This window comes from Saccopteryx bilineata, chromosome 8, assembly GCF_036850765.1.
Source record: "Saccopteryx bilineata isolate mSacBil1 chromosome 8, mSacBil1_pri_phased_curated, whole genome shotgun sequence".
Classification (NCBI taxonomy): Eukaryota; Metazoa; Chordata; class Mammalia; order Chiroptera; family Emballonuridae; genus Saccopteryx; species Saccopteryx bilineata.
In genome coordinates this window covers 71,316,518-71,343,212 of record NC_089497.1, presented here as the reverse complement: position 1 = coordinate 71,343,212, position 26,695 = coordinate 71,316,518, and the positions used below count along the sequence as shown (strand labels likewise).

At 41.5% G+C, this 26,695-nt stretch overlaps 1 protein-coding gene across 2 annotated transcripts in view; it reads right to left on the bottom strand.

The window, feature by feature from the left end:
* Positions 1-7,383, bottom strand: part of DCUN1D1 (defective in cullin neddylation 1 domain containing 1) — a 37,490-nt gene extending 30,107 nt beyond the window's left edge. The window contains exon 1 of one of the 2 annotated variants that reach the window (XM_066241178.1): positions 7,144-7,383. In XM_066241178.1, the coding sequence (XP_066097275.1) occupies positions 7,144-7,146 (3 nt within the window). In that variant the 5' untranslated portion in view covers positions 7,147-7,383. Of the gene's footprint in view, positions 1-6,424; positions 6,578-7,143 lie in introns of those variants that run through there. The other variant, XM_066241179.1, reaches the window with a different exon arrangement.
* Between the last annotated feature and the right edge of the window lie 19,312 nt (positions 7,384-26,695).

The following is a 26,695-nucleotide window of genomic DNA, read 5'->3' as shown; positions in this document are numbered from 1 at the left end:
CCTTTCCCAATGAGAAGACTTGAAACACAAAGGAAAATACAAATACGTGTACAGGTTATAGCTAGAAAATATAAGCAAATGTGTATAAATTCAAGTATTAAGCAAAACAAAACCACTCTATATTCTCTTAAATGATAATCTCCAGTTTAGAATCATCACTTAAGGTTAGGTGTGTTGCTCGTACCATTCATTCATCTGTAAACTTCCTGCCCTCTGAATAACAGTTAAAATGACCTCTCCTTTAAGAGGAACTATACTACTATTATACCAAGTCAAATATGGAATATTATACAATAGAATTATTATACTCAATGATGTTTTGTTTTTTTTTTAATTTTTTTTTTTAATTTTATTTATTTATTTATTTTTTACAGAGACAGTGAGTCAGAGAGAGGGACAGACAGGGACAGACAGACAGGAACGGAGAGAGACGAGAAGCATCAATCATTAGTTTTTCGTTGCATGTTGCAACACCTTAGTTGCTCATTGATTGCTTTCTCATATGTGCCTTAACCGCGGGCCTTCAGCAGACCGAGTAACCCCTTGCTGGAGCCAGCGACCTTGGGTTCAAGCTGGTGGGCTTTTTGCTCAAACCAGATGAGCCCATGCTCAAGCTGGTGACCTCGGGGTCTCGAACCTGGGTCCTCTGCATCCCAGTCCGACGCTCCATCCACTGCGCCACCGCCTGGTCAGGCCTCAATGATGTTTTATATGATGGCAACTCATTTGAAAAAGTATTTCAGAAAATATATGTACTTATAAGATCCAAACTTGTTTTGTATGTTTTTAAAGGACCTTTCTACCAGGTTTTTTTTGTTTTTGTTTTTTTTTTAATTTTTTTTTTTTTATTCATTTTTTTTTAGAGAGGACAGAGATAGAGAGAGAGAGAAGGGAGTTGGAGCTGGAAGCATCAACTCCCATATGTGCCTTGACCAGGCAAGCCCAGGGTTTTGTACCGGCAACCTCAGCATTTCCAGGTCAACGCTTTATCCACTGCGCCACCACAGGTCAGGCTCTACCAGGTTTTTTTTTTAAATGCATTCTATTAATGAAAATTTAAAGGATTTTCTCTTCCCCACCCACAGAATTATTTATATTATTCAAAATATACCACTGTAAATGGAATGTTTGATTTTGGTTTAAAGAAGACTGTTTTGATTACTTAAAAGTTATTTTGCTAATTCGTACTTATCTACAACAGGATAGAAATCACCTACTTAAAATACTTGTGTTAGCTATCATATTTCAACTCATTCTCCCAAACTTACTGCTTCAACTTCTACCGGTCAAGGTAGCTAATTTAAATTTGCTTCTCTTCTTTATATACATTTTTTTCTTTTTAAAAGAAAAAAAATCAAACCACAAAATGATTACAACAAAAAAATAATCAAATGAGACTTTTAAGTTCTACTATTAAAGAATTTATAATGATTAGATGTGATATTTGTTTCAGTAAAGAGAACAATCCTTTAAAAATAAAATATCCTAATTCTAAGATTTACTAACTACTCAAATCCTAAGTCCAGAAATATGAGACTCCTATGAGTAATAAGCACTCTAAATGTTTACTGAAATGAAAAATACAACAAAGGTATGGGCCATGTCAACTTACTTCTGTTGCTGAACACTATGTCCAGTGTTGAGAGATTCAAACGTGTAATGCAAGAGTTCTTTTCTCAAGTTCTATAAGTTCTTTGGAAAAGAACTCTTTAGAAGAGAATCTCTTAAATTTTTGCAATGCAAACAAGCAGCATAATCACTGATTAGGTATTAATTACATAAACGGGTTCAACAAAGTGATAAAAGATGCTTTAGTGGCATTTTCCCCCCTTCTGTTTTTGCTTTCTCTTAGGTGGGGGATATCTATACACCTGAAGTGATGAGGTGAACTAGATAGTCAGCAGGTTATTCAAGAGCTTGTTTGTGTCCACAAAGCAACTGAATCCTATTTGGAACTATTTCTCTTCATCAAATGTCATGGCTAACACTATCACAATAACATATACTGAAACTTAAAAGGGGGCTTTCTCACTGATTTTCATTATGCTGGGGACCCAACCTAGGAGGCCATACTAAAAAGGGTCACTTGACTCAAATGAGCTCAGCTGTTTCAAAATTTAAAAATGGGCACGCAGTGGGATAAAGCGTCGACCTGGAAATGCTGAGGTCCCCGGTTCAAAACCTTGGGCTTGCCTGGTCAAGGCACATATGGGAGTTGATGCTTCCTGCTCCTACCCCTTCTCTCTCTCTCACTCCTCTCTCTCTAAAAAAATCAATAAATAAAAAATATTTAAAAAAAGAGTTCTTTAAAAAAAAAAAAATTACTACCACAATGAGTTAATTTTACATTCAGCTTTTTTACTATATGTACCAAAAGAGTTTAAAATTTTCAATTACTTAAATGTTTAAATCAGATTGGCTATATATGGAAACTATGCAATAGAAGGAAGAAATCGGGAGTGAAACTAATAAAAAATTCTACACCTAAACTAAAAGGGTGCTTGCTGGGGTTTTTTTGTTTGGGGCAGTGTGTGTGTGTGTGTGTGTGTGTGTGTGTGTGTGTTAAAGGGAGGGCTAAAATGCTTAATCAGAGAGCAAGCTTCTAACCCATGCCCTGCTACATATTACCTCTTTACCCTGGTCATGTCATTTTAAAACTGATAAACACTCATTGCCACCTATGTTAAAAGGAGATAACAGTATCTATTGCACAAATTGGAATGGAGATTAAATAAAATAACAGTGGTAAATTGACCAGCAGACAGTATGTTCTCAAATATTTAAGTACTTCTTTCTCTCCAATGGCCCAGTTTTCTGCCTATAGTCATTAAACGCCTACATAAAAACTATTAGAACAGCCTGACCAGGTGATAGCACAGTGGATAGAGCATCAGACTGGGATGCAGAAGATCCAGGTTCGAGACCCCGAGGTCGCCAGCTTGAGCGTGGGCTCATCTGGTCTGAGCAAAAATTCACCAGCTTGGACCCAAGGTCGCTGGCTCAAGCAAGGAGTTACTCGGTCCGCTGAAGGCCCATGGTCAAGGCACATATGAGAAAGCAATCAATGAACAACTAAGGTGTCGCAATGCGCAACGAAAAACTAATGATTGATGCTTCTCATCTCTCCGTTCCTATCTGTCTGTCCCTGTCTATCCCCCACTCTTACTCTCTCTCTCTGTCTCTGTAAAAAAATAAAATAAAGAGTTTAAAAAAAAACTACTAGAACATATTCAAAAGCAATCTAAGAAAGAGACTTGTTGTGTTTTAACTAGGTAAACTTGACAGTATTTTTTTTTTTTTTTTTGTATTTTTCTGAAGTGAGAAGCTGGGGGAGGCAGACAGACTCCCACTTGCGCCTGACGGGGATCCACATGCGCCCGACCGGGATCCACACGGCATGCCCAACAGGGGGCGATGCTCTGCCCATCTGGGGTGTTGCTCTGCTGCAATCTAGCCATTCTAGCACCTGAGGCAGAGGCCATGGAGTCATCCTCAGGCCAAGGCCAACTTTGCTCCAATGGAGCCTTGGCTGCAGGAGGAGGAGAGAGAGAGGAAAGAGAGGGGGAAGGGTGGAGAAGCAGATGGGCATTTCTCCTCTGTGCCCTGGCCAGGAATCGAACCCAGGACTTCCACACACAGGGCTGACGGTCTACCGCTGAGCCAACTGGCCAGGGCTCGACAGTCTTAAATAGAATTGAAAACTCACAGAAGCAGAATGGTAAAGAAAATTATAATGTGGGTTTTGGTATCTTCAAGAACTGCTTGAAAAATAATTAATATTGCAATAGAACAAACACTACAGGACACAGAAACAAGGTCTATTTTACCACTAAGATTCCTTGAATGGCTTCCCATTTCTCTTGGAATAAAAACCCAGTATCCTTTCAATGCTCACCATGCCCACCTCCCCTCCTCACCACTCATACCTCATCTGTTCCAACGCCCAACATGCCCCTCTCTCACATACAAACGGCTCCAGCCACACTAGTCTCAACGTTCCTCAAATTTCTGACCACCACATTTCTGCAAGGCTTAATTCTTCATATCTAGTCTGCTCAAAACTGACCTCATCAGTGATGCAGACATCATTTTGCAGCCCCATTTCCATTGTGCCCCAGCATTCTCACCTCCCCTCCCTAACGGGGCTTTTCTCCCATAGCACTAACACCTTCTAGCATAGCAAGGAAGAAAAAGATGTACTATGTTTAGTATGTGTCTCTCTCTACAAAAATGTAACCCTCACTACAAAAATGTAACTCTCACTAGAGGAGGGATTTTTATCATTCAGTGAAACAAAATATATATACACCCATATCCCAAGTATTTAAGAACAATGCCTGGAACATAGAAGGTATTTGATAAATAATTATCAAAATTAAATAAGGTCTACCTTTAATTTACATAAAAACATATATGCAAAATAATGTTAAACAAATTCTTAAGAGACAACCCTGAGCAGGCTTACATTCATTCAGACTTAGAAACTCTGGTACTTGTTCAAAATACAATCTTAAATTTCAAAGTCACACATTAAAAAAGAACCATTAAAAACAGTAATTAGCATCATTAATCATCCATTAATGTGAATTTTGTTATTTAATGTATTCATTTATAATATGGGTTTTCCTGGTTAGATGAGTAGTATATATTTTTTCAAATCAATTTTCAGCCATTTTTCCAGGTTTCACTGAGTTAAAAGATTGCATGTACCACAAATAGTGGGGGAAATAGTAAGCCAGGAGAAAATTGTTTCAGTTCTGCAACAATTTTGCAACCTTGAATCTCAAAACCTCTTTGATCCTCAATTTCTTCTTCTGTAAAAGGGAAGAGAAGTAAATAAAATAATCTCTGGAGTCATTTCAGTTCTAAAAAGTCTGTGATGGTCTGACTCAAAAAGCTAGTAGGTTACAGTCTACACACTTCTCACACCTCAAATAAAAATCATTATAACCAAAATTTTTATAGCTGAATGTAACTTTAGAAATCATCAAATCCAATCCTGTCATCTTACAAGTAAGAAACCCCCAGAAATTTTGAGCTTTTTAAAAGATTTTTCCGGTGTAACAGAATATTGTCTACTTTTAGAACTATTTTTAAAAGTTAGCTGAACAATTCGGTTTTTCTTATACATAATAATTCTTCAGATTATCCCATCATTGAAGCTTGCCCTACAATGAACAGTAACATGTACTCTAGCTGCACACCACACACACCAAAAACAAAACAAAACAAATAAAACTAACATTAGCCCAAATGTTAGGAAAACTTGTAAGGAAAAATTTCTTAATTAAAAAATTCTTATGGATTAACTTCCATTAGGGTCCACGGTGATTTAGTTTCTAAACTAACAAGGGCATACCAAGACAATTCTAGTGACATGATCTGAGTTTAGCCACAGAAAGTGTTTTAAATTAATAATATCTTGTCACTATCGGTATAATTGGATGAGTTATGGCTAAATTCCAAAACTAGCTATTTAATATTAACAAAAGGATAGAAGTTTACAAGCTCCAATCCAAGCTGAACTCTCATATGAACCACCTGAAGCCTGAATTCCTGAACAGTTTCACTAGCGTTATCAGGAACCTGGATTCCACAGGATGCTGCCCACTGGGAGACTATTGAGAACAGACCCCATCTTCAGTGCTCCCACCATGTTTACCAGGGAATCACATCTCATTACTTTAGGTGACTACCCATCTACATGCCAAGAGTCTGGAAACTTCAGGAGTAATGTCTGTGACAGTCAAAGTAAGACATCGGAAACTAATTCTTAGATTAGTGGATCTTAGAACACTGTACTATCAACCCAAACACTGACCTGTACTTGATGGCAAAGTTTTCTTACAAACGGTAAATTTTTATGGAACTTAACCATAGAATATAAACCTTGAATGTATGGCAAACTAAACCATATTGTTCATATATGACACCAAAATTTTGCCAAGTTAAAGGCTGGGGTTAAATAAGTGTTATTCGGCAGAAATTAGACCAACTAAAAACAAAAGACACTGGGGCATTCCCTTAACACAGACACACACGCATACACCCTCCTCAAAGAGGCCTTTATGTTGCCCATGAGCCAACGGACAATATCATTTTTACTGTCTATTCATACAGTAACCTGCATGGAATTCAACTCATGCTCGGACTATAATGCCAAGCATCGCTTCTGAAAAACAAAGCGTCCAACAGAATCAGGTACGTAATTGCCAAAATTTAAACTTGTAAGACATTTTTCCCCAACAAAAAGGGAGATGGGAATAACCTGACAAACTGTTTTTTAAAAATCACAAATGGTCTTTTTAACTGGCGTAATAAAGCAATTATTCCTCCCACCCCAAGCAAATAAAATATGTGTTCAAAACGTAGCATGTCTGTTTCTCCTAATTTTGTGAAATGAGAACAGGTTGCACTTCCGTACTCGCTCCCTCCTCGTCCCCCGAGCTCGGCCGTCTCCCGTGTTCTCAGTCGAGAAGTAAACGTAACCTCCAGCAACTGGCCAGGGAAACTCCTGCTCCAGAGCACGGGACGCATCGCGGGGGTGATGGAGACAGGAAAGGGCTGGTACCCCGCCCCGAACAACACTGCCTGGACACTGGAGGGGTGCTGGGGCCGGGAGCGGAGGGGGGAGAGGAGCTCCGGGAAAGTCTTCCCTGCTCCCCGGCCGGGCGGAGGGGAAAGCCCCGGCTCCGGGGCGGGGGGAAGCTCCTCACCCGGAACCCCGGACCCCGGCCAGACACAATGGAGCCGGCAAGGGGACCGGGCAGGAGCAGGGCCGCTGCCCCATCCCCTCCCCCCGCGCCGACGCCTCCTCCCCCCCCGCGCCCCGCCGGGGCCAGGGGCACCGGGGCGCCGGGGCACCGAGCCGCTGCCCGCGCCCCCAACTCCCCGGGGCTCCGGACTAGGCCCGGCTCCGCTCCGCCTCCTCGGCTCTCGCGTAGCGGCAGCGCCCGGCGGGAAGGGGCGAAGGAGGAAGGGAAAGGCGGGGAGGAGAGCTCTGCCGGGGAGCAGGACGGAGGCCGCGGGCCGAGCTCGGGCCGGCGGGGTCGCCGCGGGCCGAGGGGCCGCCAGGACGGGGGTGCGCGGCGCCACCGGCCCCGAGCCGGCGGGGCGGGCGGGCGGGCGGCCGCAGTGCCTCACCATGTTGGTGTCCTCCAGGCCTCTCCCCTCCTCCTCCGGCTCCGCAGCGAATGGACGGCGGCGGCGGCGGCGGCTCCTCTCACGGGCTCGCCGGGCTCCCGCTCATGCGCAGTGCGGGGCGGCCCCGGCGCGGCCCGAGGAGGCAGCCCTGGGCCTGGGAGAGGCGGAGGAACGGGGACGTTTGTCGGGAGCCCATGCAGGGGTTCCCCGGAGCGCGGGGTTCTCCCGGGGGCTGGGGGGTCGCTGGCGGGGGAGGGGGCGACAGACGCCCGCCGCGCGCCGACATCCTCCCGCCGCGCTTGGCTGTCCGCGGCGGGGTAGGTCGGGCGGACACACACCTCCGCTGCCTACGCGCTCCTTCCGCCGTCGGACCGCCCAGCCGTGTCTGCACGGGCTCCGGGAGGCACGAGCGGTGGCCAGTAGCGGCTAGGGGTGACTGGAAGGGATATGACTGAGGCGCTAGATCCCCAAACCGCCCCATCAATACAAAAAAAATAAGTAAATCAATCAATCACCACCCCCCTGTTTTCTTCTACACCGCCCCCCAAGTTCCAGTATCTGGACTGCATCAGGTCCCCCACGTGGACATGCTAGAGGAGACCTTAGTCTAGCCTTCAGGTATTGTAGTACCATTTAAGTATGGCACAGGCTCTTCCCAGATATAAATGGTCACGTAGAGACCAGTAGGCTATACTCTGGCCTTCGGATTCCAGGTGAGGAGGACGGGCATTCAAGGCTAGTGATGGAAGTTGCAGTTTAAATGCAGCTGACTGTTGTAACTATCCAATCAGTTCAACCTTCCTAGGATAAGTTTTGGGAAATAACACTTTTTCTTTTTTTTTTTTTTTTTTTTTTTTTAATTTTTTATTTATTTATTTATTTTTAGAGAGGAGAGGGAGAGAGAGAGAGAGAGGAGAGACAGAGAGAGAAGGAGGGGAGGAGCTGAAAGCATCAACTCCCATATGTGCCTTGACCAGGCAAGCCCAGGGTTTCGAACCGGCGACCTCAGCATTTCCAGGTCGACGCTTTTATCCACTGCGCCACCACAGGTCAGGCAAAATAACACTTTTTCACTGATGGTTGATAGACATCAGGTTCATAGTCAGTCCAGGCTTGATGTATCCTTGGTTCTAGGTCTAGTGAGGATAAGGGTAATAGGATTCTGAGCTGAGGGTCAAGTGGACAAGTTTGCTGCAGGCAGTACAAAAGACACTTTGGAGTGGTCCTTGACCTTAAGAAATTGATTATCCAACCGGAAAGATTAGACACTTCTCATATACGAAATAAGAAAAGAGATAATAAAGCAAACAGCAGAAAATCACAACTAAGAATCAGCCAAAAGTTAATGTGTTTCAGATCAGAATCAACGCGAGTATATCAACCTCACCTCTAACAACCCCCTGCCTTCCAACACAAGTATAAGTAAGCTACCTATAGCTTCATGACTTTGAAGTTCTTATCAAAGCAACAGAAATTTGGCAACTCCTGGAGGCCTCCTAATGCTTCCTGGAGCCAGTGATGCATGTATTAGGAGTTCTCAGGACTCTACCAAGACAGATGTTCATCTATTGTTTCCACTGGTCTTTAGTGGGCATGTACTAATGTTCCAAGCTCCTTGCTAGGCTCTGGGAAATCAGCTCTGTGAAAGGCCAGATCTGCCTCATGAAGCAAACCTGAAGCCAGACCACATGCATGGACCAGTAATTTACCTACCATTTGACTTGAAATAGTAACTGACATCTAGGGTCTTAATGAAGACAATTCACTGTACTGTATCTCTCTCTCTCTCTCTACACTGTAATATTCCACTGAGGTAATAGGTCATGGATTTTCTTAAGCTTTTTCTTAATTGCCAATTCCATTGGACAGTTCTTAGTTCTCATTCTATTTGACCTCTCTCCTGCATTTGAACACCAGGTTTCCTCTTCATCATTTTCCGTGACCCACTTCCACATTTCCTCCTTCCCCTGTGACCACTCTCCTCTGCTCACTCAGCTCTTTGTTTCTTCCAAGCTGGGCTTTCCAGAACCATCTCTGAATTTCTTCCCATATACAGTCTGTGCCATGCTCTCACTAACATTCCCACAGTGTCAACTACTACCTTTATCTCAGGAGTGAGTCCTAAATCTTGACTTCCAGCTCCTGAGTAGCAGGTCTAAGCACTAATTTTGAACATTCCAGAGGCTCATCAGTCTTGACAAATCCAAAACTTTATCCCCCAAACCTGCTTTTCCTCCTATATTTTTATCATATCATCCAAACTAGAAATCTAAGAGTCATCCACAACTCCTTCTACCTCATCTCCCTTCATCTAATTGGCCACTAGGACTCAATTTTACCTCCTAAATAACTTTGAATCTGCACTCAACCCTACCCATCCTTCAGCCAAACCTTTATCATATCTCTTCTCATTTTATCAGTAGCCTCCTAACTAATCTTCTGGCCTCTATCCTTTCCCCACTACTCCAGAGTTGTCTTCTGTAAAACAAATCTGAATTGGTTCCTTAAATTACTGCAGTGGCCCCATAAACATGAGCCTCTATGGTGTGGCCAATAGGCTCACTCTCCACAATTTGTCCACTCACCTTGCCATTTCCCACTACCTTCCACATAAATGCTCTTCATATGTCAGTTTTAACAATCCAAGCCTGCCCTACTCCTTCATGTCTCCTTACTTTCATTCTGCTACCCCCAACATACTAGCTAACACTGGGCTTTCCATGTGTGTGCACTGTTTTACACCCATGATACATACTAACTCACATCAACCCTGTGAGCTATGCCCAATGATTATGCCCATTCTGCATAGGAGGACACTGAAGCACAGGAGGTTAAATAACATGCCTCAGGTTCCTCCACTGGTATGTAGCAAAGCTGGCATTTAAACCCAAATAGTGCGGATACAGAGCCTATTCTCTCAACCACCACACTGTATTTCCTACCAAGACCTCCTATTTAACTCAAAGGCCATTTCCTCTGTGATTGTCTCCTGACCTCATTCCTGGATTCCAACATTTCTGTGACACCTTGTATATACTTCTGTTGAGCTTATGACATCATATGATAATCATCTGCCTACATGACCACCTTCCCTGCCAGACTGTGTACTGCTGTAGGCCGGAGACCCAGTTGCACACATCTCTGAGTTTTCAGTGTTAAAGTGAGTGCCTAGTACGTATGACATATATATATATATATATATATATATATATATATATACACACACACACACACACGCTACATGGTAATGGTTGGATAAATTTTTTAAAAAGAAAGAATATACCATTTCCTTTTGTTTTTTGTTTGTTTGTTTGGGTTGTTTTTTGTTTTTGTTTTTTTTGTATTTTTCCAAAGTGAGAAGCAGATGAGGCTGGGAGGCAGACAGACAGACTCCCACATGCGCCTGACCGGGATCCACCTGGCATGCCCACCAGGGGGTGATGCTGGGTCCCTCTGGGGAGTTGCTCTGAGGCAATCTGAGCAATTCTAGCACCTGATGCAGAGGCCATGGAGCTGTCCTCAGCGCCCGGGGCCAACTTTGCTCCAATGGAGCCTTGGCTGCGGGAGGCGAAGAGATAGATAGAAGGGAGAGGGAAAAGGGTGGAGAAGCAGATGGGTGCTTCTCCTGTGTGCCCTGGCGGGGAATCGAACCCAGGACTTCCACACGCCGGGCTGACACTCTACCGCTGAGCCAACTGGCCAGGGCCGAAGATATCTAAGTTTTATATGTGTCAATCTGCCTTAAGACTGCACTTATATTGTTTGTTATTGTAATGGAATGTCTGTCCTCCTTGGCAGATGTATCTTATCCTTATGGTCATATGATAAATGTAGTGACAACTATACTCATCACTACACTTCCAAGCTACAGTACTAAATGTGAAATGGAGAATTATTACTCAATCATTTTTACTGGGTGAGAGTAACATATTTGTTTAAAATGTCCTGATTATTTTTAAAATGGAAAAGTCCTGCAGATAAAGTATAAATTACAAGATTTGATTAAATAAAGACTATTCATTAACATGTTCATAGTACTTTTTTGTCATGAGTTTTCAAATATTTAAGTTAAGGGTTGGAGGTTGTTTTAAGTACAGAATTTGTAAAGATTATTTTCTGTAGTGACAGTCTCAATAATAAGAAGATGAAAATATCTAGCTAAAATTCACTATCTTCATTCTCCCTCTCTCCATAGATGATAGATAAGTAGATATAAATATGTGTGTATATATATACACACACACATATCTATGTGTACATGTGTACATATAGAGAGAAATCTTACATATATTCACTGTACACTTCTAGCTACATAAACTAATATAGAGTATTTGTAGACAGTGTTATTTTTCAAGGTAAAACATGCAACTATTTAAAAATAATTGTTGACTCAGATCCTTAAAAATTAATTTTAGGCTAAATATATTCACTGATGAAATTGTAGCAATTCTGTTTAAGGAAACATGTAAAACCAAGAATTCCATAGTTTTAAAATGTGTCTTTTAGCAAAGAAAAAGAGCAGGAGTAATCTGAAAAGACAGATTGCTAACATTTCTGGTAGTTCATCTAGCTAAAATTAAGCCTGTGGGTAATTATGTATACACTGTTATAGTTCAAGGGCACTCGTTTGGGATGCACAGCCCCTACCTTCCCACACCTAACGTGGGTGGACTCAGTTTTGCCCAACATTCACATAAATGTACTTGTTGAATTCAAGCTTACCTATTTATAAATGTGTAAGAGTAAAATATTTTTAAGGGTGAAGTAGACAGGAGTAGGCATCAGGGGTAGGGATGGGCCCAGTGTAGCTGCAGGAAGTCTAACAGAATCACAGTCCCAAATTCATGCCAAACTCACCAGAACAGGGGAAACCTTTGGCTCTCCCCTTTCTGACAAGCATTACCGGTGAAGCTGAGGAAATCACTGACTGCCTGGGACTTTCTCCCTCACATTCTGAACCATTTAAAGAGGAATCCTTAAACAGGACAAAGGGATGAAATTCAAGGACTGTCCCTAGGAAACTGGGCACTATTGTCCTCTTCACACAAAAGGGCCAACCAGAGCAGTATTCCAGTAGGTCCCCTGCTAAGTAGGTGAATGGGAATATTTACCAGAGCCAGTCTGTCACCTCAAGGTACATGTGGGTCTGATGATTTTAGCTGTTTCACACTCATGGTAGAGGAATGGACTTGCAGTAACAGCTGAGACTGAAGGACCAGCAATGGGAAACCACCCAATACCATCACTGATGATGTCACAATGTCCCACTGTCCTAAGGTGTCCATCCTGGATCTCTCTCTGTTCAGCCCAGCTTTGTCCCTCCTACATGTAGCTCAGCCTGGTGTCTGTCTTGGACAGCTCTGGTCAGTTGCAAAGAGTGAATTAATTGAAATCTTATGTCTGAGACAGTTGTAACAAGTAGAATGGTAGATGACTCAATAGGACTCTAGAGTCTGAGGTGCTTGTCCCTGGATACTCTGGCATCCTCCCTGTAAGGTATTTCCCTGCCGAGGAAGAAGGAAGGGCGTAGCCACAAAGTGTGTAATAGCAAAAGCTTTCATTGGCTGACCAGTCGCTCTTTTCCAAAGGGCTCCTGGAAAGTTTCTTTGGGCTCGCATGGGTGTGGGTGGTCCCAGCCCAAGTTCCCGGGTCTGGTTCCTCACGTGACCTTCCCCCATTGCCCACTGGCCTCACACTCCTCAAGGCATTTTCTGCTGAAGATGACAGAGAAGTGCTGTTATTGAATCAACATTTTGCTTTCCTGTCTTTATTCAGAGGGTAGTGCATAAGGCATGAGATTTCTCTGGGACTCAGTATTCTCAATTACAAAATGAGAAGATTGGGTTGAATTGCACTACATTCCTATTAAACCCTAGGTTTATTTGTTTTTTTCCTGGTGGACTATTATCAGCTGTCCTCAAAGACCAGGAAAGAATAGCTTGGCTCATTCATTCATTTCTAAGTGTATGAAGCACCTAAGCTAGCATTTTCTGACCAATATAATGCAAGCCACAATGTGAAGTATATATGAAATTTAAAATTGTCTAGTAGTGACATTTAAAAAGTAGAAAGAGGCCCTGGCCCGTTGGCTCAGCGGTAGAGCGTCGGCCTCGTGTGCAGGGGACCCTGGTTCGATTCGCGGCCAGGGCATATAGGAGAAGCGCCCATTTGCTTCTCCACCCCCATCCCCTCCTTCCTCTCTGTCTCTCTCTTCCCCTCCCGCAGCCAAGGCTTCACTGGAGCAAAGTTGGCCTGGGCACTGGGGATGGCTCCTTGGCCTCTGCCCCAGGCGCTAGAGTGACTCTGGTCTCGGCAGAGCATCGCCCCCTGGTGGGCACAGCGTCACCCCTGGTGGGCGTGCCGGGTAGATCCCGGGGTTGGGCGCATGGGGAGTCTGTCTGACTGTCTCTCCCCGTTTCCAGCTTCAGAAAAATACAAAAAAAAAAAAAAGAAAAAGTAGAAAGAAACAAGCTTCACTTGTTTTGTTTTTAACATTTAACGTAAGATATTCAAAATATCAGCATTTCAACATGTACTCAATATATCTTACATTCTTTTTTCCATAGCAAGTCTTTGAAATCGGTTGTGCATGTTGCACTTAAAGTACATCTTCATTTGGACTAGTCACATTTCAAGTGCTCAGTGGCCAAATATGGTAATGGCTACTATATTGGCCAGCACAGGCCTGACCAGTAGCTGGCTTGGAGTAATAGGTACTCTTACTTCCAGGAAATAAATGAAAGCCTGGAATACCTATATATGACCAACAGTATGCATGAAACTATTTAGCATTTGGGAAGCTAACATCATTCAATTGGAGAAAACATGCATCTGGGACAAATGTTTTCCATGTGTATCACGAACTAGGAAAATCATCACTGCAAATTTGTCAACCAAACGCCAATAATTTGCCTGATCATGAATATGTCTTCCTATTAAGTATAATTTCTGCACAAGAATTTCTCAACCAAAATAAGACATATAGAACACTGAAACACATTCCATAAGCACTTCAGAGTTTAGAGGTGCCTCCCCCCCCCCTAGGGCTACCCAGTACATAAGTGCATGAATACTATTTTCTCCCGTTCCTCTATGACATGTCACCCTTTTCAAACAAATTAGTTGGGATGGATGAAGGGAGAATGGTTTTGTTAAAGGACAGGTTTTTATGCAATCACTGTAAAACTTTTTTTTTTTTGTATTTTTTTTTACTGAAGCTGTAAATGGGGAGAGACAGTCAGACAGACTCCCGCATGCGCCTGACCGGGATCCACCCGGCACGCCCACCAGGGGCGACGCTCTGCCCACCAAGGGGCGATGCTCTGCCTCTCCGGGGCGTCGCTCTGCCACGACCAGAGCCACTCTAGAGCCTGGGGCAGAGGCCAAGGAGCCATCCCCAGCGCCCGGGCCATCTTTGCTCCAATGGAGCCTCGGCTGCGGGAGGGGAAGAGAGAGACAGAGAGGAAGGAGTGTGGGGGCGTGGAGAAGCAAATGGGCGCTTCTCCTGTGTGCCCTGGCCGGGAATCGAACCCGGGTCCCCCGCATGCCAGGTTGATGCTCTACCACTGAACCAACCGGCCAGGGCCTCACTGTAAAACTTTTAAAGAGTTAATACTAGGGTCAGGTTAGCTGTGAAAGAGAAAAACAAAAATAACAAAATAGTAATATTATGAGATTATCACTTTAAGAATAAATACACAAGAGGAAGTCAATAGAAGAATCCAATTATGAAGCCCAATGAGTTCATCTGTTGTTGGAGATCAGGGAGAACTCCTCAGGACATTTGAGAAAGGAAATGATTAGGTCAAGTTCTTTAGAGATAAAATCTGACATGGCTACTCTTAATTAACGTAAAGAAAGGAAAACATGGCTATAGATCACCACTTGGAAATAAAGTAACAAATTTTGGAGAACTTGAATAGGTCTCTTGATTCTGTTGACAAACTGACCTGGAAGAAGTGTGTGTGGGCTGGGGATTGAATGGAGAGGAAGGAAGCTTGAAGGTCCATGGTCAGGCCTGACAGGTGAGCTCTGGGGAGGCGTTGTGACAGCACATTTGGCAGATCAAGTCTGGCTGGAATGAACAGACAGCGGGAGGGGTCAGGAGAGAGGAAGGGATTATTTTCATTCCTGATCAATGGCATACAGCCCCACAGACTAACAACATAGCTGTGAAATGTGTAATAGAACACCTCACTCAGGCTGGGCACAGGTGACAGGGCCACTACCTTGGGTGAAATGTATATATGGCTCAAAGCCCAGGTTCTTAGTCCACCTGAGATCCAGGTGTGTTTTTTATTAGGTTGATTTTGAGAAGAGTCTAAGATTTGATTCCAATCTTTCAGATGAATGATTTCCCAAAAGCAATAATGAATAGTATTAAGTCAATTATGAAGTCACTACGGTTGACATTTTTTTTCATGCAACGCTACCTTTACATGATTTGAAGTTCAAATTTCTGTTATTCATTTTACATATGCATTGTCTTCTTTGAGCTTCAATTCCTCTGGCAATTTTGTATTAGATAAATTTTTGATTTGCTTCCAACTTCAAATGTAAGTTTTCTTCAAAATTCCAGGAAGTATAAGTGTTCTCATTCAGTCATCTATTTCTACAGTCATCGAACACCTGTCAATGAATACATGTCAGCAACAGTATGAATTACTAAGAATACAATGAAAGAAACAACCCCCCCCAGCCTCCCTGCCCACCCAGTCCGGGAACTCAGGATCAGGCAATGTGGAAACTATAAGAGTGGGAAAAGGGTCGTTGTGAAGGTTGTCCAAGACTGCACCTGGGAAGCCCAGCAGGACTCTGTGCAGAGAGGAAGCAGTGTGTAGCAGAAGAGCATGGGCTTCACATAACCTGAATCTGTGCTGAACCAGACTCAACCATTTATTATGAAGGTGATGTTGGCATATTTCTTAATGTGAGTTCCAGTTCCTTCCATGCAAAATACCTACCTCAGGGTATTGTGTGAAGAGTAAAGGAGACAGGATATGTAATGCTAGTGGTAGGCACTTGACAAGTTGCGGTTGCTCATTCTGAAAGAGGTGACATATGAATAGACTTCTAATGAATGAACAAGCTGTGAATCTCAAGCTAAGCTGTCCTGGTTTTCAAAAAACGTAAATAGCCTGACCTGTGGTGGCGCAGTGGATAAAGCGTCGACCTGGAAATGCTGAGGTTGCCGGTTCGAAACCCTGGGCTTGCCCAGTCAAGGCACATATGAGAGTTGATGCTTCCAGCTCCTCCCCCCTTCTCTCTCTCTGTCTCTCCCTCTCCTCTCTAAAGTGAATAAATGAATTAAAAAAATTAAAAAAAACGTAAATAATTTAAAGTGAGGTTTAGAAAGGAGTATTTTTTTCTTGCTACATTTGGATGTCTCTTTAATTAAAAAGCATCCTCAAGTAGTTTATTATGATTGTTCCTTACATTTCATAGACTATAAAATAACCCAAACCAACCATGACCATAAGTATTAGGGTTACACAATGAAGGAAACACAGGTTAGATCATTAGTGCCCTCCGAACACATGTCAACACACAGATTCTTCTGTCACTTGATGTGGCTCTGACATCTGAAAACACTCTGACCAGTACAGTCAGGATTAGCTACACACACGCACATACACTCACGCACACACATCATTGTCACATTTCTTCCCCAAATCTCAAGCATTGTCACATTTCTTCCCCAAATCTCAAGGGCCCTTGATAAGAAGTTACAATGATAGTCAACGACTACTCAGGAGACATTTTTCAATCCCTCCATGCTGCAGAAGAGAAGCAGAAGATGGCAACTTCCTCCTCTCTTGTCCAATCAGTTTGGCAATTTGACTCCACTTGGAGGTATTTAGGTCCTGGCATGCCATTTGTCTCTGCTCATGTCTGCAATAGACAGACAGTTTGAATAGAGGTCCCTGGTCAAGGTCCCAGATGAAACATTGATTTTATTTTGGTGGTCAAACCAGTAGATGAGATCTGGTTTCTACTTTTAAAATAACTTATGGAATTTGTTTCTCAAAAGGAAAAAGAAACATTTGAATAAATACAGAAATTACATTAGTGCCAATTTTATTTATATGTGTCTATAGAAGCATGGCAGATGCTGTCAATCTCACAAGACCAGTATTTTCCTGAGTCAAAGCAGAAAAAAAAAAGACATAAAAGAAAATGAAACTGCAAGCTAATATTCCTCAAACATAGAAGCAAAAACCCTTAAAAAATATTAGCAAACTGAATTCAATAATGTATAAAAAAGATTACATACTATCACCTGGTACCTAGGAATGCAAGGTTGGTTTAGTAGATGAAAACTAATTAATGTAACAGTATAATAATAGGATGAAAGACAAAACCACAAAATCATCTCAACAAATGCAGAAAAAGCATTTAACAAAACCCTACAACCATTTATGGTACAAATTCTTAACAATCTAGAGATAGAAGTGCAGTTCCTTATCTGATTACAAAAAGCCTGATGGTAACATCATACTTAATGGTGAAAATTTGAATGTTTCTCTCTAAAATGGGAACAAAGTAAAGATATTTGCTCTCACCACTTCTTTTTTTTTTCTTTTTTATGTGAGAGGAGGGGAGATAGTGAGGCAGACTCCTCCTGCATGCTCCCCAACTGGGATTTACCTGGCAACCCCCGTTTGGGACCGATGCTTAAATTAACCGAGCCATCCTCAGCACCTGGGGCTAAGGTTCTGGAGCCAACTGAGCTATCCTCAGTGCCCAGGCCAACACTCAAACCAATCAAACCACTGGCTGTGGGAGAGGAAGAGAGAGGGAAGGGGAAGAGAGAGGGGGAGAGAAGTAGATGGTCACTTTTCATGTGTTTCCTGACTGGAGGTAGAACCCAGGATGTCCATATACTAGACCAATGCTCTATCCACTGAGCAAACCAGCCAGGGCCCAAAACAAAAGAAATTTTAAGACATCCAGATTGGAAAGAAGTATCTTCAGTGACATTGTCCTCTATGTAGAAAACCCTAAGAAGTCCCTTGCCCTCTGCCCCAAACTGCTAGTACTAAAAAATGAATCCAGCAAGGCCGCTGAATACAAGATCAATATATTTTTTGAATATTTTATTTATTGATTTTACAGAGAGAGGAGAGAGAGGCAGGGAGTAAGAAGTATCAACTCATAGTTGCTGCACTTTAGTTGTTCATTGGTTGCTTATCGTATGTGCTTTGACTTGGCAAGTCCAGGGATTTGAACTGACAACCTCAGCATTCCAAGTTGATGCTTTATCTACTGTGCCACCACAGGTCAGGCAAGATCAATATTTTAAAAGTCAATTGTATTTCTATATTCTGGCAATAAACAATCTAAAATTAAGAGAATGATTTTATTCACAATAGCATCAAAAATACTAAAATACTTAGGAATAAATTTAGCAAAGAAGTGAAAGGTTTATACCCTGAAAAGTATAAAACATTGCTAAGAGATATTAAAGAAGGTCTAAATAAATGGAGAAAGATCTCATGTCCATAGATTGAAAGACTCAATATTGGTAGAATGGGAGTTCTCCCCAAATTGTTGTATAGATTTAATGCAATCACTATCAAAATTCCAGCAGTCTTTGTAGACATTGACAAGCTGAAACTAAAATTTATTTGGAAATTCAATAGTCCTTAGGGAAATGCAAATTACAACTCAACGAGAAAGCACTACATATCCACCAGACTGGCTATAATTAAAAAACAGCTTCCCAAGTTTCTGTGAGTATGTGGAGAAACTAGAGCCCTCAGGCATTGCAGATGGGAATGTAAAATGGAAACTGTTCTTAAATTTTGAACTTAGCATACAACACAGTAATTTGACTACTATGTGTTTATCCAGGAGAAATGACAAAGGTGTACAAAAATGTAGCATTGTATCAATACATAATAGACAAAAACTGGAAACTATTCAAATAATTATCAATTGGTGAATGGATAAAGAAAATGGGATATATCCTTTAGTAGAATACTATTCATTAGTAAAAAATGATGCTGTGGGGCCCCTGCTTCTTCCTTCTCTCTTTCAAACTGGAGTCTCTCTAGATGGCAAGCAAGCCAGGACAGTGATCTACTGGCTTCTAGCAGAACCCTTAATGTGGAAAATTCCCCAAACACAGAAAGTATTTTCAATGACTATTGTTGGGTGTCCCAAAACATGACAAATATCCACTATGTTCTCTTCAAGACCCCATCTAGAGTCACAAACTTGGGACCTTGACCCAGAGAACTGAAGTTTTCAGGGCTGGAAAAAAACAAAAGGATGGGACAAACATTCCAATGTCAAGAGCAAGCACTGCTTGTATGTAGACCTGCCCGTTTCCCCAGATGCACAAAAGCAAGTTGTGTGCCCTGCCCTCAGCAGTAAAATTTCTGGGCATGGCTTTGCCGCTTCCATTTCTACTCCAGCTCCCCGGATTCTCTTGCCACCACTGACTTGGCATTCTGGGCTCCTGAGTCAGGTCTCCAATCTGCCCTGCCTACCACTACAGACTCATTTTCCTTAAGGTTAGTTCACTCTTGTCACTTCTGGCTCAAAAAAAATTCCAGTTGGCATGTACTTACTGTCTGTATCATCCAAAATCTCTATATTCTGGACACAATTTAGGATGGCTTGGAATATATCTGACCTACATTTCCATGAATTTCCTTTCTTGAGTGTTTCCTGTTAGGGTGGGCCAGAAGGAAAACTGGTGGGAGACCAGAGGGCAGACAGGAAGCAATAGCCATTTCATGGCTCACACACATTTTAGCTGAACTGCTGACTCACCCTATTGGCACCAAGCAGCAACTAAGCCTACAACTTCCCTCCTTTCCCCTGGCTCCTCCTTCAGCTTCTTCAACTCAACAGCCAGGTGTTTGTGGTCTGCTCTGTGACATAAGGCCCTAGCTTCTGCAGAATATCCATGACACCAAGGTCAAAGAACTTTTAAATTCATCCCTGTGGGACTTGAGCTCGTGCTTGTGCGTTCCAGCCCTCGCTTGATCTCCCCCAATTTACATTCACAGCCCCTTCCTGACTACCCCCCTACACAGGGGACTTCCAAGTTCCAACATTAGACATGGAGACAACAGCTTTATAGAGACTGCTTAACCAGCTCTCACAGCTGTGCAAGGCCAGTTCCCTATAACTAGGTGGATGATAGATAGGTCAACTGTTGGTTCAGCTTCTCTGTCAAATACACACTAGTCCCCATCTCTACCTTCTACAGGCATCTTCTTTCAACACTCAGTTTCTCTATGAAGCTGCCCCCGTTCCTAGAACGAGAAGTGACCCCTCCACACATGCACACACAGTTATGCAGACTATTTAAAATCCCTAGAGCAGTGGTCCCCAACCCCTGGGCCGCAGGCCGGTACCGGTCCGTGGGCCATTTGGTACCAGTCCGCAGAGAAAGAATAAATAACTTACATTATTTCTGTTTTATTTATATTTAAGTCTAAACGATGTTTTATTTTTAAAAAATGACCAGATTCCCTCTGTTACATCCGTCTAAGACTCACTCTTGACGCTTGTCTCGGTCACGTGATACATTTATCCATCCCACCCTAAAGGCCGGTCCGTGAAAATATTTTCTGACATTAAACCGGTCCATGGTCCAAAAAAGGTTGGGGACCACTGCTCTAGAGCATGGGCTCATTTTACTTCATTTTTTCGATATTTCTTCATATGTCATTTCCCCCTACTAACTACTAGATTGTATGTCCTCCAAGGGCAAGGACCCTGTGTCATACTTTTTTAGGTCTCTTGGAGTATTTTCAACAGTCTTAAGGCTCTGTCAATGAACTAACTTTAACTGGACTAAAACTCAAAGGAGAAAGAAAAAGTTGGTAGAAATGTGAAGGACTTAAAAATAAACTGCTTTTTAAACAATTTTAAACCTGCCCGCCTGGTGAGTGCTCGCCCGAGTCCGCCTCGGGACTGCTCTTTCCTGCCGCTTCCGCCAGGATGTCAGTTTTATAGCGAGGAGGCACAGAAAGAAAGAATGTAAGAAAGCGTATGCCCCCCAAATTATTTATTAGTTCATGCAATTTGGTGTGTATAATGCTTATTGATGAGAAGGGGAAAATCATCTGCAAAAATATCCATCACTCTTTTTGCTACCAAGGCTCTTTATAAGAAGCCTTGAATGATATAATTTAATGAGCAGAGCTATTACCCCAACTGTTGTGTACAAGTAGTTCTATGGACCACAGACCATTTTCAATATGTAAAAAACTCTAACAGTAATGTTTAGCTAAGGAAAAAAAGTATTTTACTGCTAACAGATTGAAATTCTTTTCTTTTAGTAGGTATTATTTTAGTTCAGGGTGGTCAGACACATTACTCCAAGCTCATTATGAATCCTATATATTCTTTAATTATTGATACTTTTTAAAAAGGAGAAATTACTTGATGATTTCTTAATAAATACATGTAGTTTGTTAGAAAAATTGTTTTGACACCAAAAGTCCCTTTGGTTGAAAAAATTAAGGAGAATCAAAAAGGGTAAAGAGGTTCAACCACTAAGCTAGATATTAATATATATTAGAATAGCCTGACCAGGTGGTGGCACAGTGGATAGAGTGTCAGACTGGGATGCGGAAGACCTAGGTTCGAGACCCTGAGGTTGCCAGCTTGAGCGCGGGCTCATCTGGTCTGAGCAAAAGCTCACCAGCTTGAGCCCAAGGTCGCTGGCTTGAGCAAGGGGTTACTCAGTCTGCTGAAGGCCTGCAGTCAAGACACATATGAGAAAGCAATCAATGAACAATTAAGGTGTTGCAACGCGCAACGAAAAACTAATGATTGGTGCTTCTCATCTTTCTGTTCCTGTCTGTCCCTGTCTATCCCTCTCTCTGACTCTCTCTCTGTCTATGTAAAAAAAAAAAAAATAATAATATATATATATATTAGAATAGATATTAGAAACTAAGCCTTCAAAATATTAAAAAATTATTCCCTTTCCATTGTGTATAGTATAAATCTAAAATCAAATAATGCAGTGAATTAAGGGAAACAATTTCAACAAAGAAGGAATACAACATAAGGCATATTTTCTGAGAGTATTATAGGTTTATACTATCAGTTTCAATTTTAACTCAAAACAATTTAAATCAAAAGAAAATGAATCACTTTCACTTGACTTGAAAAACTGTAGGAAATTAAGCTTTTATGTTGGAATTTTCCATTTGTCTTATTGGAAATTTTTTTATTTGGATTTTTGTTCTGTTAGCTATATACTCTATTGATTAATTCAACCCAATGCCAAGGAAGGCAGGAATCAAGATGCTGGCAGATGTTGCTGCTTCTAACAGATAGACTATATAGGAGAAGAGCCAACCTGTTCTGCATGGTGGTTTCAATTAGAGCTTAGAATGAATAAACTCATCGAAGCAAATTCAGGACTCCACTGGCCCTGAGGAAGCTTATAAAATGAATTGTTTCTGTTTTATTCCAAATAAACATAGATTTTAAAGTTCAGACAGGAGTCAAGTAAGCACAATGTCTCACTAACCAAGCTTCTGTGTCAACATCTCCCTCTCAGGTGGCTCTGTCCAAGTAAGGCAAGACAGGGGGAAGGGACAGGCAAGCAGGCTAGGGACATAAAGGCGGAGAGTGTCAAATGATATTTATTTTTTAGCATTTGGAAGATGTGAGCACTCCGGGCTCACATTCCCACCTGGCCTGGCACTGACTGGCTGGCGCCCAGGGGCAGCTGCTTTCTGAGGCCAAACCCTGTCCCTGGACCAGTGTCACCTCACTTATGGGTGTTACCTGAGTGTTTGCGCCCCTTAGGCACATGCGGACACTGCTGTAACCTATTATCTTGTGTTAATACAAAATGGTTTATTCAGTGACTGTGAGAGATTACAAGGAGCAAGTTCCCCAAAATACTACAAGATGACCTTCTTGCCAGTATTTCCTGAACTCTCTGCAAAAGTGCTTGTAAGGATCCACCCCAAATGGAGTTAAATTATCTAAGTGTACACAAAATGAATAAAATTAGAAATGTGCAAAGGTTCATCTCAAATGAAACAACTTCCCAATTAGAAGCAGTAAGAAGCACTAAGTCTAGTTCTGTGGTTCCTGAATTTGAGTGTGTATCCAAATCTCCCCTGGAGACCTGGTGAAATCGGACTGCTGGGCCCATCCCCTGAGCTGCTCCTGATTCAGTGGGTGCAGAGTGGGGCTGAGGGTTTGCATTTGTAGGAGGCTCCCAGGTACTGCCCAGTGGTGGGATTCAAACAAGTTAACAACCGGTTATCTGCCGTAATGACTGCTTTAAGTATAAAAAAATGATATACTGAAAGGTAGTTTATTATTTCATGCATTTAATACTTAAATAAGAACAATAAAAGAGGTACAAAAAACTAGATTATAAGAGTTTTAAAGTATTAATGAAAAATATTAAATAATAGCTGATAAAAACAATAAAACTGTTATTGAAGATATTTCCATATTGCTTCTTGATTGGCATCCTCACTTGCAGTTTTTTTCACCTATCGATGGAATGAACATTACTACAGGAGCTTAGAATATGCTGTTGCGTAGATGAATGTTAAAAAAAAAAGTAAGAATGTAAACCTGTGATTTCCACATGGGCCCAGGAACTCACCTTAGAGAGAACCCTGATTACAAGTGCCATTTTAACAACCAGTTTGCCGAACTCAACAAAAAATTAGGTATTGGTTTTGCCGAACTGGTGCCAACCAGCCGAGTCCCACCACTACTGTGGGCCCCGGGATACTTTTTGAGAATTCCGGATGCATGCTATTCAAAGTGTGGTCCCCACACTAGATGCCTAGGAGCTGTTTGGGAAGGGAGATTCCTCAGGCCCTCTCTAGATAAGTGGGATCAAGGTCTGCCGGTGGTTTGTAGGAATGTTACATTTTGAGATTCACTGGACTAACTTGTTTTCTCCAAACCTTCCTGGTTAAAAAAATATAAATCCCCTGGGGCATTTGCTAAATATACAGAATGCCAGGCCTTTCCCTTAGGAATTCTTATTCAGAAATCTATTTTTTAAAAGCATTTCTGGTGATTCTTATAATCAGGAAAGGTTAGAGGAAATTAATAAATCTAAAGAAAGAATATGTTAATAAAATGGGATGAGCAAATGAAACATAAAAAAAATGGAAAATCTCAGGGGAGAAAACGCACAGTATGTCTTCAACCATTTGGGGCTTGGTAACTGCTGATATGCATTTCTTTTTTTTTAAAGATATTATTTATTCATTATAGAGAGGGGGGAAAGAGAGAGAGAGAGAGAGAGAGAGAGAGAGAGAGAGAAGGGGGGAGGAGCAGGAAGCATCAACTCCCATATGTGCCTTGACCAGGCAAGCCCAGGGTTTTGAACCGGCAACCTCAGCGTTTCCAGGTTGACGCTTTATCCACTGCGCCACCACAGGTCAGGCCTGATATGCATTTCTGTTGTGGAGAGAGACCCATCAAATTGTCAGGTCCTCTGACATGCACCAAACTCCTTTTCTCTGGGTCCTTTCTTCTCAAAAAAACTTGTCATTATAATTTGGCTTCTATGCACTTTTAACACCGGAAGGAACACACCAGTCAAATCAATATAAGTATTCTGATGTGAATGACAAGTACATTTCTCACTGTGGAATCAAGAAATCATCAAGATGTTGATGTATTTTTCTCTAGGTTCTATTAGTGTCTCTAAGAGATTATTTGTTTTTTTAATAACAAAAGCAAATTGCCAGGTCTGTGTTTATGTTGTTTTATTTGAAGGAAGGACAAATAAAGTTTCCTTATATGTGGATGCCACTATGTCATTTTAAACTTTTTTTGTACATTCATTTAAGCAAGTCAGATTTTTTTGAAAGGAGTATTATATCAATATTAGCAAATAATAAAAGTGTGCAAAATATATAAGAAATGAAACACCTTTAAAAAAGCAAAAGTTAATGATGAGGAAATTGTGTTTAAATAAATAAATTCATTCAGTTTTTATAAGTGAAACATCAACTTTGGTTAAGTCACATCTTTTTGCTTAGTCTGTATGCACAATTCTCCAGTAGAACTTTTACCCTTCTGCTGAAAATATCTAAACCATCACCAAATCCACATCCTATATATTTTTCCTAAATATCAGACATGGCCAATGCCCTTTCACAAATTAAAAATCTCTGAGAGTGGGACTCATTGCCTGATCCCCTGTCCATCTACAACCCAACCCCACAATTTTCCTCTGAGAGATTAATAAACTCCTTGTCAATGTTGAAACATGGTATTTTTATTAAGGTTTCAAGTGAAAAAGTTTTATTCTATTGATAGAAATGAAGGGATCAGAGGATCAGTGTCTCTGGAGGATGTTTTAATGCTAACCCCATTCTGAGTAGAACAATTTTTATTTCCAAGGTTTCAATTTCATGTTAAGTCGTACTGAGTTTTTAAAGGTGGCTATTCTAGTCAAGCAAGCGTGGGGGCCACGGTACCATGAATTTCTCCAGTGGGAGATCTGAAAGACCAAGAAGGTACTCTACCAAGAGGGGCGCCTTTTCTGAAAATGGGTAAGCACGGAACATAAGTTCTGAATGAACAAAATTGCCTTTCCTTTCTCTCCTTGATGGGCTACTTTAGGGGCAGCATTACATAGGTAGAAAGCAGAGAATTTTAGAATAAAAAGTATTGGTTTCAATTTTAGTCCCAACAACTGTGAAAAGAATGGTTGTATGAGTGTTAGTCTCATAATCTTGGTTCCCTCAAATTTTAATGAGGATGATACTGGTGGTACCTCACTTGGTATATAAGTAGATTGGTGATAAAATGTCAATACATCATAAACTGCTTTATAAAGGTGAGTTGTTACTGTGGGTACAATATTAATATCTTCAGATATAGGTGTTTTAGTTTAAATTTTCAATAATTCATTATTAGGTAGTCTTTGACCCAGCAACTTACTCCTAGGAATTTATCCAAACAGGTATAATTGTGTACACGAAAATGAGATACTATCAAGTTATTCACTGCAGAATTTTTTGGTAATAGTAACATTACCTAAATGTCTACCAATGAGGGTTTGTTTGAATAAATAATATATCCATCAGTGGAATAAATGAAATACCATGCAGCTGTGAAACAGAATAAAGAAACTGTATTGTTATGGGAGATCTCTAAGACACATTATTACAAAAATAAAGCAAAGGGCAGAACTTGACTTTTACTGTCGGGAGGGAACCAGACTATACAGTTATACTTGCTTTTGAGTAAAGGAAACACTGGAAAGATATACCACAAACAATTGTGGTTAAGTGTTGTCAGGGTGAGGGGACTGTGCGGATAGGAGGAAACTATCATTGTATACCATTTAATATACTTATTTATATTTTTAATTTTTATTGAGTTTATTGGGTGACATTGGTTAATACAATTATATAGGTTTCAGGTGTACGACTCTATAATACACCATCAGTATATTGTATTGTGTGTTCACCAGCCCAAGTCAAGTCTCCTTCTGTCACCATTTATCCCCTTTACTTTCTTCACCTCCCCCCACTCCCCTTCCCTCTGGTAATCACCAACCGTACTGTTGTCCGTCTCT